General features: G+C 41.5%; 1 protein-coding gene across 1 annotated transcript in view; it reads right to left on the bottom strand.

Annotated features, from left to right (window-relative positions):
- The window catches only part of LOC132834643 (AP-3 complex subunit beta-2), a 224,712-nt gene that overhangs the window by 128,268 nt on the left and 75,721 nt on the right, over positions 1-20,723 (bottom strand). Inside the window, exon 2 of the mRNA XM_060853544.1 lies at positions 9,744-9,819. Within this exon, the coding sequence (XP_060709527.1) occupies positions 9,744-9,819 (76 nt within the window). The remainder of the gene's footprint in view (positions 1-9,743; positions 9,820-20,723) is intronic.

Below are 20,723 nucleotides of genomic sequence, written 5' to 3'. Positions count from 1 at the left end.
CAGCAGCCAGATCCCCACCCATGCATTGCAGAGCTGTCCCCATCCCACAGGAATTTCACAGGATCCAGGACACATGTTACTTAAGGAAACCCAGAGTCAAATGAAGTCCATTAGTGTTACCCCATCATGTTAATTATGCCATGATATGAAGACAATGGTGAAGTGTTCAAGACAAAGGACCAGTAATCCAGAGGCCCAGATTGCTAGTTTTACGGATTGATGCAAAAAAAATCATCAGAGAAGGGAATTTGCCATCCTTATCCAGTCTAGCCTACACGTGGCTCCAGACTCACAGTCATGTGGTTGACTTTTAATTGACTTCACTCAGTTAAAGGCAATTGGGAATGGGAACAAACGTTGACCTTGTCAGCAATGCCACATTCCATGAAAGAAAAAGGAACCGCTAAAGGAAGGGTCAATGGGGGAGCAAAATATTGCAATTCTTTCCTCTCATGCAAGACTACTTAAGAGCCAAGTTTTAACCAATTGTTCAGACAATGACAGTGGCATCAAGGTAGATTAGATTTGATTGCTTACAGTGTGGAAACAGGCCCTTCGGCCCAAAAAAGTCCACACTGACCCTCTGAAGAGCAACCCACCTAGACCCATTCCCTTACATTTACCCCTTCACCTAACACTACAGGCAATTTAGCATGGCCAATTCACCTAACCTGCACATCTTTGGACTGTGGGAGAAAACCAGAGCACCTAGAAGAAACCCACACAGACACAGGGAGAATGTGAAGCTCCCTGTTGCCAGAGGCAGGAACTGAACCCAGGTCTCTGGTGCTGTAAGGCAGCAGTGTGCCACTGTGCCATCGTGCTGTATCCTGTGCTGAGGGAGTGCCTGAAATAGGAAATATCAATTAATTTATATCAAAAGTGACACATCCACAGGAATGGGAAGGAGAAAGTGAGGACTGCAGATGCTGGAGATCAGAACTGAAAATGTGTTGCTGGAAAAGCGCAGCAGGTCAGGCAGCATTCAAGGAACAGGAGATTCGACATTTCAGGCATAAGCCCTTCTTCAGGAATCCTGTTCCTTGGATGCTGCCTGACCTGCTGCACTTCCACATCCACAAGAATCTCTGTTCACATTTTTCATCAGAAACTTCTATTTATAATGAGCTTTCCATGTAAACTTGCGACACTGAAATGACATGTTAGGAAAATATGGGAAATTAGTACATTCCAGTAGACCTCCTGAGAGAATATCAGTGGTGATAGGCATGGTGTAAGTTGATAAACCTGCACAATGCCCAGAGAAAATGCAAGTAAGTGCAAATAGTGTTTGTGGTCTCCAATACTGTACTAACATTTTTTTTAGATGAGTATTATGGAAGTGACTATAACCCCATCTTCAAATATCTTAATAATTACTGTAAGACGTTTTCAATCTTTCATGGAACATAGTGTCGCTGGCAAGGCTAGCATTTGTAGCCCATCCCTAATTGTCCTTAAACCGAGTGACTTGCTCAGCCATTTCAGAGGCAGTTAAGAATAATCCACGTTGTTGTGGATGTGGATCTGTAGGCCAGACTCAGTATGACTTTTTAAAATTCAGATGAGAAAGCAGACAGAATCTCAGTTTAACATCTCATCTGGAAGGTAGTACCTCTAACAGTACACTTCCTCAGTACACTGAAACTATCAGTCTAGATTATGTGTTGAAGTCTCTGAAGCTGGATTTAAGTCTGGAGCTTTACAACTGAGGTAAGAGTGTGATCAACTGAGCTACAGTAACTCCATTTTCATGGGGAAATCCATCTTTTGAGAGTAAGCTTTCAGCCATCCCATCTACCTGTTTCTATGGGTGGAATCTCTGACATTTTATTTAAGTGTGGTGGTGACCATAAAGATGAATGACATACCACCCTCCTCAGCAGCACAAAAAGATCACCATATCTTCTGTCTATCAAGTACTTAAGTAATTGACTAGTGGGCTTTCAGCTGTGTATCAATTTACAGGACATGAAAGTTGAGTCCCACCTAAACATCCTGGGAGTCAACAGGCAGCAGCCACTGCAAGCCATTGGGTCAGGAGACATGGCTGTTGTCAGAACAGCAACCAAGATGCAAAAGTTTCTGCTGTAGTTCTTTAGCCAGTTTGTGTGATGGTGTCCCTGGTAGTGATACTATGGGTCTGAAACTGAAACGCCTGATCAGCGGATCCAGACACTCTATACAGTTAACACAGGAATTCCTGGACATCATCAGAAATATACACATAGACAAGGAAGAAACTATGGTCTCATTCGATGCAACGACACTACTCACCTCTATGGACAAAACCCTAGCCAGAGAAACAACAGCCAACCTGCTGGACAATCAGAACAGACAACAAGACGGGGAACCTCTCAACAAAGACTGCATACTCAAAGTACTGGACGTGTGCCTTACAACACACTTCACATTCAACAACCAAATATATGAACAAATCAACGGCACACCCATGGGCTCACCCATCTCTGGACTCATAGCAGAAGCGGTAATGCAAAGGTTAGAACAAACAGTCTTACCACAAATTCAACCCAAACTCTGGGTCAGATATGTAGATGATACCTTTATAATCATTAAAAACACAAAAATAGAGAAAACACACCAGATCATCAACGCCACACTCACAGGAATCCGATTCACTAGAGAGGAAGAAAAGACAACCAACTCCCATTCCTAGATGTGATGGCACAGAGAACACTGAACGGAGATTTCAGCACAAAGGTAAACAGGAAAGCCACACACACAGACCAAGTCCTAAACTACGAAAGCAACCACCCCAACACACAGAAAAGAAGTTGCAGCAAGACACTGTTCAAAAGGGCCACAACACACTGCAGTACACCAGAACTGAAAAAAGAGGAAGAAGAACACCTATACAATGTATTTGCCAAAAACGGATATCCCCGCAATTTCATCAACAGATGCCTAAGGGAAAGACAACGGAATGAGGACATGCCACAACCCAAAGGACTAGCCACACTACCATACATCAAAAACATTTCTGAACTGACAGCCAGACTACTGCGACCACTAGGACTCATAACAGCACACAAACCAACAGCCACTCTCAGACAACAACTCACCAGGACGAAGGACCCGTTACCAGCATGAGCAAAACCAATGTAGTGTACAAAATCCCATGCAAGGACTGCACAAAACACACCTATATAGGACAAACAGGAAGACAGCTAACGATCCGCATCCATGAACACCAACTAGCCACGAAACAACATGATCAGCTATCCTTAGTAGCCACACACTCAGATGACAAGCAACATGAGTTCGACTGGGCCAACACTACTATTATAGGACAAGCCAAACAGAGAACAGCCAGGGAATTTCTAGAGGCATGGCACTCATCCACAGATTCGATCAATAAGCACATCGACCTGGACCCAATATACCGGCCACTGCAGCAGACAGCTGGAACTGACAACCGGAAGCGGCAAGTACAAATCACTATAAATGCTGGAGGAAACATCACAGAAGCGCTTCACAGGAGGTTCCCAAGCACTGAGGATGTCACCTAAGACAGGGAACGAAACGTCTGCAACACAAATTCCCAGCTTGGCGAACAGAACCAAAACAATGAGCACCCAAGCTGCAAATCTTCTCCCAAACTTTGAAGATAAGAAGAAAGGCAGTCAGATGGTCAACAAAGGCCACAGTGCTGTCCATATCTGTGCCTCCGATCATATCCGAATTAGGGAAGATCAAGGCCAAACCACACATAACCAGCCAGGCAGTTTGCTGCATTTTAACAGCTGGGAAGGCTCTTTTCTTGCCTGCCCAGAACAGATACAATCATGACTTTGGTGTGAGGAGGTCAATTGACTCCCACTTTAGGCTTTTAATTGGTGACCGGAGAAATTAATTCCTGTGTTGATGGGTATTTCCCCAGATGGGTCTCTGAACTCCAAAGTATTGTCTTCCTGCCTCTAATTATTCTGATTCTTCCACCTGGGTGAAATCAAGCACCTGGCTTCAATGTTCAATTCTGGAGCTGAAGCTGGAGCAAGATGAACTTCAGATCATTCAGGAGGCTGAGGGACTGAAAGAGAGGAGTTATAGTGGTAGCTGTACGTAAGTTACAGGATAAAGCTAGCTGGGTGACCGTCAGGAGAACGAAAGGAAATAGGCAGACAGTATAGGGACCCCCTGTGACTGTTCCCCTTAATAATAATTATACTGTTTTGGATACTGTTGTGGGTAAGGGATCTACCAGGAGAAAGTGGCTAGGTTTCTGGCACTGAGCCTGGCTCTGTGGCTCAGAAGGAGAAGAATAGGAGAGTGATTGTGATAGGAGATTCAATTATGAGAGGGTCAGACAGGAGATCCTGTGGTCGTGTGTGGGACTCCTGGAACGGTATGTTGCCTCCCAGGTGCCTGGGTCAAGGATGTCTCGGATCAAGTCTACAGGATTCTTAAGGGAGAGGAAGAGCATCCTGATGTTGTAGCACACATCAGTACCAGTGACATAGCTAGGGAAAGGGAGAAGGACCTGAAAAGAAAATACATGGAATTAGGTTGGAAGCCAGAAGGCAGGATGAGCATAGTAACCTCAGGATTTCTACCGGTGCCACGGGCTAGTGAGGCGAGGAATAGACAGCGAGTGCAGATGAATATATTGCTGCAAGGCTAGTGTAAGAGGGAGGGCTTCAGATGTATGGATCATTGGGATACCTTCTGGGGAAAATGGGATCTGTACAAGAAGGTCAGTTGGTACCTGAACTGGAGGTTGTACCTAAACTGAACTGACCTGAAATGACATCCATGGCGGGCGGTTTGCTAGAGAACTTCAGGAGGGTTTAAACTAGATTGGCACGGGGGTAGGAACCTGAACTACAGATCAGATGATAGAGTAAGTAGTGAACAGCCAGGTACAGCATGCAGAGAGTCTGTGAGGAGGGATAGACACTTGATAGGGCAAAGATGCAGTCTATGTGATGGGTTGAAGTGTGGCTATGCAAGAAGTATCGGGAATAAGGGTGACGAAGTTAGAGCATGGATCAGTACTTGGAGCTACGAAGTTGTGGCCATTACGGAAACTTGGATATCACAGGGGCAGGAATGGTTATTGGCTGTTCCAGAGTTTAGATGTTTCAAAAAGAATGAGGGTAGGAGGCAAAAGAGGTGGAGGGGTGGCCTTACTAATCAGGGGTAGTGGCACAACTTCAGAAAGGGAAGTCGTCGGTGAGTATTTGTCTGCAGAGTCAGTACGGGTGGAAGTCAGAAACAGGAAAGGAGCAGTCACTTTATTGGAAGTTTACTATAGACCCATCAATAGCAACAGAGACACAGGGCAGCAGATCGGGAGGCAGATTTTAGAAAGGTGCAAGTGTCCTGGATGACTTTAACTCCCCTCATATTGATTGGAACCATTTTAGTTCAAATAGTTTGGAGAGAGCAGTTTTTGTCAACTGTGTTCAGGAAGGGTTCCTGACTCAATATGTAGGTCGGCCAACTAGAGGGGAAACCATATTGGATTTGCTGCTTAGCATTGAACCATGCCAGGTGTCAGATCTCTTGGTGGGAGAGCATTTTGGTAATAGTGACCACAATTCAATGACCTTTACTGTACTCACAGAGAGGGATAGGGACAGATGGTATGAGAACATACTTAATTGGGGAAGAAGGAATTATAATGCTATTAGGCAGGAACTTGGGCACCTACATTGGGAACAGACATTCCCAGGCAAATGTATGACAGAAATGTGGAGGCTGTTTAGGAAGCATTTGCTGATAGTGTTGGATGGGTTTGTCCCACTGAGGTACGGAAGGGGTAGTAGGGTGAAGGAGCCTTGGATGACAAAGGATATGGAATATCTGGTCAAGGCGAAGAAGGAACCTTACTTAAGGTTGAGGAGGCAAGGATCAGATAGGGCTTTAGAGAGTTACAAGGTAGCCAGGAAGGAACTGAAGAATGGACTAAGGAGAGCTAGAAGGGAGCATTAAAAAGCCTTGGTAGTTAGGATTAAGGAAAATCCTAAGGTATTGTGAGGAACAAGAGGATGACCAGAGTGAGGGTAGGCCAATCAGAGAGAGTGGAGGGAACGTGCAGCTGGAGTTGGAGGTAGGGGAGCTCCTCAATGAATACTTTGCTTCAGTATTCACTACTGATAGAGACCTTTATATTTCTGAGGACAGCGTGAAACAGACTGATATGCTCAAACAGGTTGATGTTAGGAAGGAGAATATGCTGAAAACTTTGAAAAACATAGAGATAGATAAAAATTGCCTGGGCCAGAGGGGATATACTTGAGCTTACTACAGAAAGCGAGGGAAGAGATTGCTGCGCATTTGGCAATAACCTTTGCGTCCTCACTGTCCACTGGAGTAGTGCAAGATGATTGGAGGGTGGCAAATGATATTCCCTTGCTCGAAAAAGGGAATAGGGATAACCCTAGGAATTACAGATCAGTCAGTCTTAAGTCAATGTTGTGCAAAGTATTGGAAAGGATTCTGAGAGACAGGATTTATGATTATTTGGAAAAGCATAGCTTGATTAGAGATAGTCAGCACGGCTTTGTGAGGGACAGGTCATGTCTCTCAAACCTTGTTGAATTCTTTGAGGATGTGACCAAACATATTAATAAAGGTGGAGCAGTGGATGTGGTGTACATGGATTTTAGCAAGGCATTTGACAAGGTTCCCCATGGTAGACTCATTCAGAAAGTAAGAAGGCATGGGATATAGGGAAATCTGGCTATCTGGATACAGAATTGGCTGGACCATAAAAGACAGAGGGTGGTGGTAGTATTCAGCTTGGATTTGGTGACTAGTGGTGTTCCACAGGTATCAATTCTGGGACCTATGTTCTTTGTAATTTTTATAAATGACTTGGATGAGGAAGTGGAAGGGTAGGTTAGTGAGTTTGCCAATGACAGAAAGGTTGGTGGAGTTGTGGATAGTGTGGAGTGCTGTTATATGTTGCTATGGGACATTGACAGGATGCAGAACTGGATTGATAAGCGGCAGATGGAGTTCAACCTGGAAAAATGTGAAGTGATTCGCTTTGGAAGGTTGAATTTGAATGCAGAATACAGGGTTAAAGGCAGAATTCTTAGCAGTGTGGAGGAACAGAGGGATCTTCGGCTCCATGTCCGTAGATCTCTTAATGTTGCCACTCAAGTTGATAGGGTTGTAAGAAGATGTATGGTACGTTGGCTTTCGTTAGCAGGGGGATTGAGTTTAAGAGACACAAGGTTATGATGCAGCTCTATAAAGCCCTGGTTAGACCAGACTTGGAATATTGTGTTCAGTTCTGGTCACCACATTATAGGAAAGATGTGGAAGCTTTAGAGAAGGTGCAGAGGAGGTTTACCAGGATGCTGCCAGGAATGGAGGGCATGTCTTATGAAGAAAGGTTGAGAGAGCTTTGTTCATTGGAGCAAAGAAGGGTGAGAGGTGACTTGATAGAGGTGTACAAGATAATGAAAGGCATAGATACAGTGAATAGTCAGAGACTTTTTCCCAGGGTGAAAATGGCTATCACAAGGGGACATAATTTTAAAGATGATTGGAGGAAGGATTAGGGGAGATGTCAGAGGTAGGTTCTTTACACGGAGAGTGGTGAGTGCGTGGAATGCACTGCCAGCGGTGACAGTAGGGTCAGATATATTAGAGACATTTAAGCAATCTTGGATAGGCACTTGGAAGATTAGAACAATGTAGATTAGTCTGATTGTTGAGTAAGATAAATAGTTGGCACAACATTGAGGGCCGAAGGGCCTGCACTGTGCTGTACTGTTCTAAGTTCTAATTCAAAAGGATGAAGTTAGAAAAACCTGCAAGAAACAATTCCATACGTGGCATTTCTGTGAGTGCATGAGCACAGCAAACCACATCTATAAGATGCAGGAGCAGAAATAGGTCATTTGGTCCTTGTCATTCAATCAGACACAAGCTGATCTTATCATTCTCAACCCATTGTCCTGCCTTTTCCCCATACTTGATTCCCTACTGATTAAAGATCTATCTCAGCTTTGAATATACCGAATGATTCAGCCTCATCAGTGTTCCGCGATAAAGAGTTCCACAGATTGACTACCCTCTGAGAGAAAAAGATCCTCTCATCTCTGTCTTAAATAGGCAACTCCTTACTCGGATGTTAAGCTCTTTGGTTCTAGAACTTCCCACCAGGGGGAACAATCTCTCCAAGTCTATCTTGTTAATCCCTCTTAGATAATGTTTCAATAAATTCTCTGCTTGGTCTTCTAAACTCCAATGAGTACAGCCAATCAACTCGACTTCTTCTCATAATAAAATCCATCCATTCTCAGAAGAACAAACCTGGTGAATCTTCTCTGGACTGCCTCCTGTGCCAGTATAACTTTCCTTAGATAAAGGACCAAAATGGTTCACGGTATTCCAGGTGTAGCCTAATTAATGTCATGTGTAGTTCTAACAAGACATATATTTTTCTCAACTATTCCCTTTGAAATAAATGTCAAGATTCAACTTGCTTTCCCTATTACCTGCTGAACTTAAGATACGAAGTTTGCATGATTCGCGCACATGAACTCCAAAATCTTTTCTGCTCCAGTTTCTACACGCTCTCCCCATATAAATAACCTTAATCTTCTATTCTTCCTGCCAAGTTCAGAGCCTCACATTTTCTCACACTATGTTCTATCTGCTGTGTTCTTGCCTACTCACTGGACCTGTCTATATCATTCGATGGACTCATTCCTAGCTTTTCCATCTATTTCTGTATCATCTACAAAAGTAGCAATAGTACATTCAATTCCTTTATCCAAGTCATTAATATTTATTGTAAATAATTGTGGCCCAGTATTGATCCCCAATGACACTATTCTAGTTACAGGTTGCCATTTTGTAAAATGCCCTTTTAACCCAATTCTCTATCTCCTATTAGTTAGCCAATCCTTAATCCATGCTAATATACTACTTTCAACACCATGGGCTCTTAATTTATTAAGTTACTTGATATACAGGATTTCTCAAATACCTTTGGGAAATCCAAGTATATTACATCTACTATCTCCATCTATCTATTGAACATGATAGTCACCCTTTATGTATCTTGCTTGTAACCTCCTCAAACAATTCTAATAAATTTGACAAGCTTTACTTGCTCTTCATTAAGCCATGTTAACCCTGCTTGATTATGCTATGTATCTCTAAATTCGCTATCATATTCTTTATAATAGGGTCTAATATTTTCCCAATGACAGATGTTAAGGTAACTAGCCTACATTTCCCTGTTTTTATTTCTGTCCCATTTTGAATAAAAGTATCATACTGACGGTTCTCCAATCATGGGACTTTGTCCTTCACCAAAAGAAACCAAATTACTACACAAGGTTGAATAAACTTGATAATGGAAAACAGATAGGAATATGTTGGACTTTAGTTGGGCATTACTATCAATGTTCCAATAAATCTAACCTTAATCCATCTATTTTCATAATTGAAGCTCCTCATCTATGAAATTATCTTCAAGAATTTTTTCTGCAGTTTCTCTAATGCCTTCACAGCTTCCCTGAAGTGGGGTGCCAATAATTAGACACAATGATCCAGTCTATTAGACAAGAGGTTTACCATAATACCTTGCTTTTGAATGATTTTCTGTTATGGGACAGACAGGGAATGTGAGTGAGTAATGGAGATGGGACTGCCAGGAAGAAGGAGAGAAATGCCTAAAACCAGAGGGAAAGGTGAGGTAGTGACAAATGGTAGGTGGTGAAAGGCAAACGCAATGCTGCTTCTGTTAGACTTACCGCTACAATTCTCTTCATTGCTTCCAGCTTCAGGGAGTCCTTATTACTGTCCAACATCTCCTTCAGGTCGTCATGCCTGGGAAAAGTAAAAACTGTATTTGTTTCTGCTGACCAGTCAGGATTTTAAATGAGCAGTTCTTCCTTGCACATGCCTTATTAACCATTTCTTAAAATCTTGATCAGCCTTTTCCAAGGAAGTACTCTGCCAAAACTAACAACAATTGTCATTATTTATTATTATTTACCTCTTTGTCTCATCCCTCTTCTTTATTTCAAAGAATGGCATCCTATTTGAGAGAAAAACATAGAAAAGCTGTTCGCATAGCTGATTGTCCAAGAACTAGAGGGATACAAACTTATGCTTATAGGCAAAGGATTAGGGTTTAGGCTGGTGTAAGGAAGAAGTTTCTTACTTTGATTTATTTATTGTCACATGTATTTTGGAACAAAATACTGTGGAAAGTGTTGTATAGTCTCATCACTCTCTGGTGCCATCTTAAAACAGAAAAATAAACCAAAACATAGAATATAAAGACAGAAAAATACAGAAGTAAGGAAAAGTGTTCAACTTTACAGTCCTTCTTGTTAAGTTCTCTGCTATGAGATGTGAGCATGGTGGCCGAACACAAGTGCCCTTCACAGTGTTGCTGCTGCTGGAATGAAAGTCCCACTCTACTGCACCATCTCACCTCCACCAACATCCTCGCTATTATGAGTACTTAAATATGAACAAGTACTCACAATCTTCTCCATCAAGGACATAGATGCAACATAACAGCGCAGTACAAGTCCTTTGGCCCTCGATGTTGCGCCGACCTGTGAAACCAATCTGAAACCCATCTAACCTACACCATTGCATTATCATCCATATGTTTATCCAATGACCATTTAAATGCACTTAAGGTTGGCAAGTCTACTGCTGTTCCAGGCAGGGCATTCCACACTCTTGCTACTCTCTGGGTAAAGAACCTGCCTCTGACATCTATCTGATATCTCCCACCCCTCAATGATCTTGTGGCATTCGCTCCTCATCATCCTCTGTCCTCAGGGTAAACTGGACACATTGAGATGGGCTATCATTTGAGGAAGACTCTCTTTCATCATCCCTGATGTCTTTATATCTTGAAATCCTTCAAACTCTGCCTTGAATATAGTGGATGACTGAGTCTCCAGAGGCCTCTGAGATAGACATTTCCAAAGATTCACTGTCCTCTGAGTGAAGAAGTTCTTCCTTTCAGTCTTATAAAACAAAATGGTATAAACTTCAAACGGTAGGAAAAAGCCCTCATTTTGTATTTATACAGAACTGGTCACCGAAATACAGGCTAGAAAATGGACCAAATTTTTATATCTGCCAGTTCACAATCTCCTGGGATTTGCTGAAGCATCAACCTTCCCCAGCAGTATCCTCAGAGAAATTATAAGTATTAAATATTGTGTGTATTTTATTTGAATATTAACTCAAAATTGTAAGAACTGGATATATTTTATTTGAATGTTAACTGGAAAATGTAAGAACTGTCTATATTTTATTGGAATATTCACTGGAAAATGAAAGTTTGGATTATTAGGTTGTTTTTAACAACTCAAAGGAAAACACTGTGGTCACTGAGTTTTTTTTTGTCATACATTACCAAACCTAGCCTGTTGGCTACCTCACCACCCCATGGTGTGTCTCACTATCTTACCACAGGCTATTCCCATCAAGCCTCATGCTCCACCACTCTCACAAATGTCTGCAACATCTTTCCTCACTCTCTATCCACCCTGTCCATACCCTTCATGATTTTATAAACCTCAATCAGGTCCCCCCTCAATCTCCTTTTTTCTAATGAAAATAAACCTAACCTACTCAACTTTTCTTCATAGCTAGCACCTTCCATACCAGGCAACATCCTCATAAACCTTCTCTGCACCTTCTCCAAAGCGCCCACATCCCTCTGGTAACGTGGCAGCCAGAACTGTACACAATATTCTAAATGTGGCCGAACCAATGTCTTGTACAATGCTCACATGACTTGCCAGCTCTTATACTCAATACCCCGTCCGATGAAGGCAAGCATACTATATGCCTTCTTGACCACTCTATCCACCTGTGCAGCAACCTTCAGGGTACAATGGACGTGCATTCCCAGACCTCTCTGCCCATCAACTTTTCCCAAGGCTCTTCCGTTCATTGTATAATTCGCTCCAGAATTAGTCTTGCCTAATGCATCACCTCACATTTTTCTGGATTGAAATCCATCTGCCACTTTTCCGCCCAACTCTCCAGTCTATCTATATCCTCCTGTATTCTCTGACAGTCCTTTATGCTTTCTGCTACTCCACCATCTTTGTGTCATCTGCAAATTTACTGATCAGACCAACAGTGCTCTCTCCCAGATCATTTATGTATATTACAAACAACAGTGGCCCCAACACTGATCCCTGTGAAACACCACTGGTCACCTTTCTCCATTTTGGGAAACTCCCTTCAACGACTACTTTCTGTCTTCTGTTGCTCAACCAGTTCTTTATCCACCTAGCTACAACATCCTGCACACCATGTGACTTCACTTTCTCCATTAGTCTACCATGGGGAACCTTATCAATCCCCTTACTAAAGTCCATGTATATGACATCAACAGCCCTTCCTTCATCTATCAACTTGGTCATTTCCTCGAAGAACTCTATTAAGTTGGTAAGGCACGATCTCCCCCGCACAAAACCATGTTGCCTATCACTGATAAGCCCATTCTCTTCCATATAGAAATATATTTTATTCCTCAGTACCTTCTCCAGCAACTTTCCCACCACCGACGTCAGGCTCACTGGTCTGTAGTTACCCGGAATGTCCCTACTACCCTTCCTGTACAGGGAGACAACATGAACAACCCTCCAGTCCTCCATCACCTCACCTGTGTTTAAGGATGCCACAAATATATCTGTCAGGGCCCCAACTATTTCCTCTCTCGCCTTCCTCAGCAACCTGGGATAGATCCCATCTGGTCCTGGGGATTATCCAACTTAATAACCTCTAGCCTACTCAACACATCTTCCCTACTTATGTCAACATGATCCAGATTAATCAAACTTCTATCTCTAATCTCAACATTCTTCATATTCCTCTCCTCTGTGAATACTGATGCAACCTAATCATCCAGAATCTCACCCATTCTCTCAGGTTTGACATACAGTCTTCCTTCGTTATCCTTTAGTGGACCAATCCTTTCTCTAGTTACCAGCTTGCTGCTTATGTAAGAATAAAATGACCGGCCACAGAGCGGTGAGGTTGTATGATGCATGTGTCCCAGACATGTTCCCTGAAATATTCTCGGTTACCTTGCCCCCATCCCTCCCCATTCCTGATGAAGGGCTTACACCGAAACGTTGATTCTCCCGCTTCTCAGATGCTGCCTGACTGCTGTGCTTTTCCAGCCCCACACTTTTCAACTCTGATCTTCGGCATCTGCAATCTTCACTTTCTCCTATGCCGCAAGTGTATTATATTTATATTTGCAATATAATATTATTAGTAACTTAAAGAGTAATGTATCTAAATTTGTTAGTGAAGAAGCTAGACGGATTGTAAACTCTGAGGACACAGAGGCTACAACGTGATTATAGACAGGTTAAGTGAATGAGCAGCAAATTAGTAGATGGAGAATTATGTAAGGAAATGTAAGGTTATTCATTGTGACATTAGGGCTAGAGTATTTTTTAACAGATGTGAGATTTGTAAATGTTGATGTTGGAAAGACTATGTGTACTTGTTGAAGGAACACAAAGTTAGCATGTCAGTAAAGCAAGCAATTAAGAAGGCAAATGACATGTTGGGTTGTATTGCAAGAAGACTAGAGTACAGGAGTAAGGCAGTCTTAGTACAATTGGGCTTTGATGAGAGCAGACCCATAGTTCTATGCTCCATTTTGGTCTCCCTATCTAAGGAAGGATAGACTTGTCTTGGAGGCAGTGCAGCAAAGTTCAGAAAATCAATTCCTGGAATGAGAGATTTATCCCATGATGAGACGCTGAAGTAAGTTTACTATTCGTATAGATACGGCTAAGACCTAATTTCTGATGAGCTATTTGGTCAATACGGGAGACAGATATGAGTGTTTTAAACTCAACATTGGCATCACCTATCATTCCAATTTAAAGCATGAACTGATTACTGATCCTTCCACCACTGGGTACAGAGGGAACATGAGTGTGAAATCTATTTTGCATAAACGCGAGTGATTAGTGAGTGGAATGTGTTATAATGTAATAATCTGATTCAATAGAAATGAATGTTCTGTACCTTTGCTACTTAAATGCAGAATGCTAACACAACCCATGGTTTCATGAGTAGTGTATGACAAACCATATAAATGCTGTACCAATAAATACAGTGGATGCAAGAGTAGGTCAGACTCTAGGAATCCTGCAGCAAGTAACTCAACTCCTGACTCCCCAAAGACAGTCAATTATCTACGAGGCACAGGACATGGGTGTTGGACTATTCCCCATTTGCCTATATGACAGTACTCAAGAAGCTTGTCATTATCCAGCTGGTTTAATTGCCACCATGTTCACAAATATACACTCGCTCCACTACAAACTCTCAGTAAAAATAGTGTATACCATCAAAAAGGATGCAGTGCAGAAATTCATGAAAGATTCTTAGATAGCATCTTCCAAACCCTCAACCCTTACCATCTAGAAGGACACGGACAGCAGATAAATGAGAATATCACCACATGCAAGTTCCCTTCCAAGCCACTCACCATCCTGACTATATCGCTATTGCTTCACCATTGCTAGGTCCAAATCCTGGAATTTCCTCCCTAGTGTTGGGACCTCAATTGTTTACAATTAACATCAATGATTTGGAGTTGGAGACCAAGTGAATTGTGTCAAAGTTTGCGGATGAGACTAGATTAGTGGTGGATCAAAGTGTGCAGAGGACACAAAGTCTGCAGAGAGGTATGGAAAGGTTAAGACTCGAGCAGATGGAATACAATCTTGCTAAATGTGAGGTCATCCATTTTGATACAAATATCAACAAAATGGACTATTATTTAAATGATGAAAAATTGCAGCATACTGCTGTGCAGCGGGACCTGGGCGTTCTTGTGCACAAAACACAAAAAGTTGGTTTGCAGGTGCAGCAGGTAATTAAGAAGACAAACGGAATATTGTCTTTCATCATTAGAGGAATGGAGTTTAAAAAGTATGTTGCAACTTACCACAGTGATTCATGGCATTCACATACTAAGTGTTAAACATATCATGACTGTGAGAAAGATAGAAAGAACAACTGCAATTTGTTCAATGTACACAATGGATAAACCTTCTGCTAAAGGAGTTATTGAAATAAAGAAAGTCTTAGCTTTTGCAATTGGGCTTCTGGTGGGATGATATGTTATGACCCAACTATCTATGTGTTGTTCTGATTTTGGAGGCTGAGCTTCAGGTACTTAGTGTAGGTGATAGCTGGGTCCATAATCAGGCCAAGTTTAAGGAGCGCCACAGAGAAAATAAAGCAAGGAAGAAAACCTTGGGAAAGCAGGCCAAAGCAAATTTAAAGGGCTGTAGACACGTAAAAGTAAGAGACAGCAAATGGAAAAAAGGTACAGGCTGGTCTTAAGGATGGTCATTATCCATTCTTAATTGCACACTGTTTGTGATTGGATACCCACTGAAATGTTTGCAAGGGAAACATATGCAGGGTCATGGGAAAGAGAAGGAAGATAGCAGTTAAGGTGAAGATTAGTTCAAAGAGCAGGTGCAATGGCTTAATGGCCTCCCTTTCACCATGTCAGACTCGTCCAACCAACATAATAAAACAACAGAATCTTGGATTATCCTGTGGAGAAGGTAGTTATAGTATTGATTAAATGCCCAGTCTGAATGTTGGCACTGTTGACAGCACAGTATTCCACCACTACCGCACTGGCATGTGAAACTAGGCTCAGCTCCCTGGAATTTTATTTATTCTATCATGATATATGGGTGTCACTGGCAAGGCCAGTATTGTTGCCCATCCCTAATTACATCTTGAACTGAGTGGCATGCTCGAGGGCATTTAAGAGTCAATTACATTACTGTGGATCTGGACTGACTTGTAGGCCAGACTGGGTAAGGGTTGCAGATGTCATTACCTAGGGGCATCAGTGAACTAGATATTATTTTTCAGCAATCAATGATAGTCTCATTGGCACTTTTTCAAATTTATTGATTGAATTTAAATTGCCATAATGGTATTTGAACCCCTGTTCTTGGAGTGTTAGCCTAGGCTCTGGATTGCTAGTCTAGTGATATAACCACTACTTCAGCAAATCCAAGGTGAATGGTATCTTCAACTCAGCTTCTGCTGATGGGAAGATGCATTGCTGTTACAGGAGCTTGTTGCTAGGTCAGTAAGATTTTTCCATCAGTTTCTGATCCATTATTCATGTTGAGTGTTAGGTATCACAGTTACTGCACATGCCTTAGCTTTCACACAATTGGTTTAACTTATGTGTAATCCTCCCTTTGACAGAGGCCTCAGAATTCTTGTGTCCATGAGGTGAGATTGATTAGAGATTTCCCAAAAAGTGTTTGTGTTTTGTTTTTTGATGAGTGGTGGGAAAAGTATTAGGCCTTTGTTGTTGCTGACTTGGCATACAAGTATGCCCCTCCATTGTGAAGTAAATTTCAGGACAAGTGCAGTGTGCTAACTGACTGAGTCAAGCATATCCAGCTCAGAAACTGGAGGAGCTCATTCAGCTTCATCTCATTGATTTTTAGAATTTTATTTTTGCATTTGACTGACCTTTGCTGTACTGTTGGAGGTACAACATTCAAATGAGATGTTAAAGTGAGGCCCTGAAGTATAGTGGGGTAGGGGTTGTCCCTGCTGCAGTGAAAACTGTACAACAACCACGTCAACCAATCATTGACCAATGTCACTTAAAAATAAATCCCCAGATTGTCACATTGATGCCTGTGGGATTTTACTATATGAAAAGTAGCTGTTCTGTTTAGGTTTCAATTGTATTTAATTGACTGTATAGTATTTTGGGAGATTCTAAAGTATAAAATTTCAAATCTTTCTTCTAAAGACAGGAGGGTGATGGCCCTAATTCCCACAGCAATCTCCTCTTTAGGAATGCAAATCAGGCACAGACGTGGATTATAAAATTCTCAACCTTAATTTTGAATCCTTCCATAGCCTCACTCTTGCATTGTATCCATCACCTACTCCAGTCTCAAGACCTTCTTGCTGCTCAAATGCCAGCCACTTGCACATCACCAAAATTCATGGGCTGTGGGAAACAGAGTTGTTTGATAATGTTCTATCTGAAATGGCACTGGAATTAGATTCAATAATGACTTCAAGAGCCTACTGGATAAATATTTCAAAATGAACCACAAAGAGAGCTATGATGTAAGAACAGGGGAATGACAGTGGGATAGCTTCTCCAAACAGCAGGCACAATAGACTGACAACAGGCTTCATTCTGAATCCAAAGAGGTGGCTCAGGAGTTGCAACACCATGAAGGAAGGGAAGAATATGCACTTCAGTAGCATCTTCCATTACCTCAGAGCATTGCAAAGTGCCTTGTAAACAACTGAATGCTCCACATGCACAAATATGAGCAGTCAAGATCAGCCCTGTTTAGTCACATGAGAATGCATAGACATCAACCCCAGATCAAGAGACAGCCAACGACTGACTGAAGTTATCATGTCAAAAACAAAATTTGCATAATTCTGTGTGGTGTGATTGTAAGTTTCTGGAATGGCTTTGAATCTACATTCTGGTGCTGATTTATGATACCATTGAGCCTGATTGGGTGCAAGTTTGCTAGTTCATGCCTGTGCTCTCTTGGACTACAGTTACAGTATAATTGGGGTGAGTGCATTGGATTGCAAATCCTTTTCCACTAATTAGTTTTTCTTTCTTTCCCAGAGAGTTTGTCAGCTGTTTGTAGCCTAAGTTGAAAAACCTAAATTTCCCCAGTCAGTCCTCACCATTCTCTGTCACTAAAGGCTGAATCTTATAAGCTTGTGGCTAAGTATCAGTTACATTGAACTTTTTCATTGTGAGACCTAGCAAGATCTCACACTTTGTGTATTTTACAAACCTTAATTAATTTAACTAGGAGATTGTGAGGACTGAAGATGCTGGAGAGTCAAAGTCGATAAGACGTCGTGCTGGAAAAAGCACAGCAGGTCAGACAGCATCCGATGTTGAGAAGAGTCAATGTTTCAGGCAGGACTGATTAAACATTGGCCCTCCTCCTCTTCAGATGCTGCCTGACCCGCTGTGCTTTTCCCAGTGCCACACTTTATCAATTCTTACTTCATTAACTACCAAACCCTCCCCACCAACACACTTCTTGTCAGATTCTAATGTTAGTACCAACCATTCAGAACAACTCGCCACTGCTAGGATATCTTCACATTGACAGCATTTTTGGTGCCAATGTCATATTTAAGTATCTGTTTTACACCCAGACACACAGTCTGGAGCTTCAGTGCATGGTTCCTAACATTTGTGCATAGCAGATGAGAAATTTGACACCCCATTTTAAAGATGGTGACTTGGAGGCCCTGTGGATTGTGCACAGGCAGAAAGTCCTCTTATTCCAGTGGAAGCCATAATGCTAGACAATGCCAGCTTTGTCTGAGGTTGTCACCTTGGTCAGTCAGTTTCAGCCATCTGGAGGAATGTACAGTAAGAGCGCTGCCCACTCATTTACTGGGGACACTTCCATACCAGCACAAAAAGTAATCAGCTGTGCCACCTACTTTCATCTCTTTCAACCTTGCATTGCTCTCATTTCAGAAGGAAACAGCCCACAAGAGATCAGAAAGACTCGAGATAGATGGTGGGCTGGCCTGATTCACTTCTCACCCTTTATAGGTATATATATTATGTGGATAGGAAATATGCCACGAGCGTTTTTTTTAGAATTCAAGCACGATCTAATTCCCTTTCAACAAACCATTGACCAAGGGTTTCTGAAGGGCTGGTATTCATCATTTGAAACCGTTTAATGAGCTGGCAAATTACAATTATTTTCTTTTCTTTTTAACATATTCCTTAACTGTCACTATATATGAGTTGGGGTTGTGATCAAAGAAGGTTAGGCTTAAGATCATAGGAATTAATAACAGTGCCTTGTTGTTTATCTGTATTCCATTAAAATTACATGAATGAAAATTTGTTAATTTTTGTTGAAATTATAAACGTGGTGTCCAAGACCTGTTTATTTATAAAGTCTAATTAGGAACAATTTATCAACTCTTGAGAGTTATTATGTTATGACACAAAGATAGGCAGCAGAATCAAATCAGCCTCCCTACCTTTGTATTCACAATACAGTAAAATTAAAATACTTAACAACCTTCAAAATTGACCCAATGATTCCTCACCGATTCCAGATGGGTTGTGAATAACTGACACTAGACACCAGGTTTATAGCTTAAACAAAAGGCTTAACAATTTATTAGCAATACAATAACTTTAGCAGAGCAAAGTTAAACAACAAAACAATCTAATTTTATGAATGAAACCTAATAACCTTTGCATTCCCTCATTCCTGATAAAGGCCTTTTGCTCGAAATGTCGACTCTCCTGTTCCTCAGATGCTGCCTGACCTGCTGTGCTTTTCCAGCACACTCTTGCACCTTTGCTTTCTGCCCTATTCACACAAAAGACTGACAGACAAACACAGTTAAGAGATAAATTTTAAAGAAAGGAAAAAACAAAACTGGCCAGATGATTTGAACAGTTTCCATGATGCATTGTTTCACAGGTACATAGGTTTGTCTCTTGACTGACATGTTCAGAAAAATCAATCAATGCAACCTTTTCCAGATCATTGAGGAAAAGCCAGTAATATTTATAATTCAGTGTCTATTTTCTGAACTTCTAATAGCTGATAATGGTAGGTTAGGCAGAGAGCCTTCAAATCTACCATTAGGCCATGAGAAATAGAAACAGGAATGTGCTGTCTGGCCCCTGGAGCCTGCTCTACCATTCAATAGAATTATGGCTAATCTGACACCCCTCACATCCACTTTTCCTGTCCTTTCCCCACAACTCTTAATTCCCCTACTGATCAAGAATCTGAGTCTTAAATATACATAAAGACTCTGCTCCATAGCTCTCTGTAGCAACAGATTCTCAACAGCCCTGACTGAAGAAATTTCTTTTATCTCAGTCTTAAGTTTGGATCCCTTAATTCTGAGTCTATGCCTCTGGCCCTAAACTCACCTATGAAGGGAAACATCCTCTTGGCATTTGCACTGTCAAGCCCCTTAAGAATCCTAATTGCTTCAATGAGAACTTTTCTCAAGCTTTTAAATTCCAATCTGTGCTCATAAGACAATCCCTCCATACTAGGGAGAATTTTAGTGAAGCTTTTCTGAACTGCCTCCAATAAAGTTGTTTCCTTAAGGGGACCAAAATTGCTCACAGTACTCCAAATATTGTCTCACCAGTACTTTACAATGTTACAGTAAGATGTCCCTACTCTTATAATCCAACCCCCAAGAAATAAGGCCAAAAATTCCATTAGCCTTTCTGATTACCTGCTGCCCTGTGTACTTGCTTTCTGTGTTCTTGCATTAGTACCACCAAGTCCCTTTGTGTTGCAGCTTTCTGCAGTTTTTTCTCCATTTAACAATACTCTGGTTCTTTTGTTCTCCCTTCCAAAATGAACAACTTCACATTTTCCCACATTATATTCCATTTGCCAATGTTTTGCCCACTAACTTAACCTATCAGTATCTCACTAAATTATATCCGACTTGAAACCTGCCTTTGTGTTGCTTACAAAATTTGCATCCTTCATCCAAGTCAGTAATCTATTTTGTCAACAGCTGTGTCCTAGCAATGATGCTTGTGGAATCCCACTGATTACAGGTCACCAAACTGAAAAATAGCCTCATTCCTGATCATTAGCCAATTTTGTATCCATGCCAATATACTATCTCCGACACCATGGGTTCTTATGACTTCT

Source organism: Hemiscyllium ocellatum, chromosome 42, assembly GCF_020745735.1.
Source record: "Hemiscyllium ocellatum isolate sHemOce1 chromosome 42, sHemOce1.pat.X.cur, whole genome shotgun sequence".
NCBI lineage: Eukaryota > Metazoa > Chordata > Chondrichthyes > Orectolobiformes > Hemiscylliidae > Hemiscyllium > Hemiscyllium ocellatum.
The sequence above is the reverse complement of the archived record's forward strand: the minus strand, read 5'-3'. Positions and strand labels throughout refer to the sequence as shown.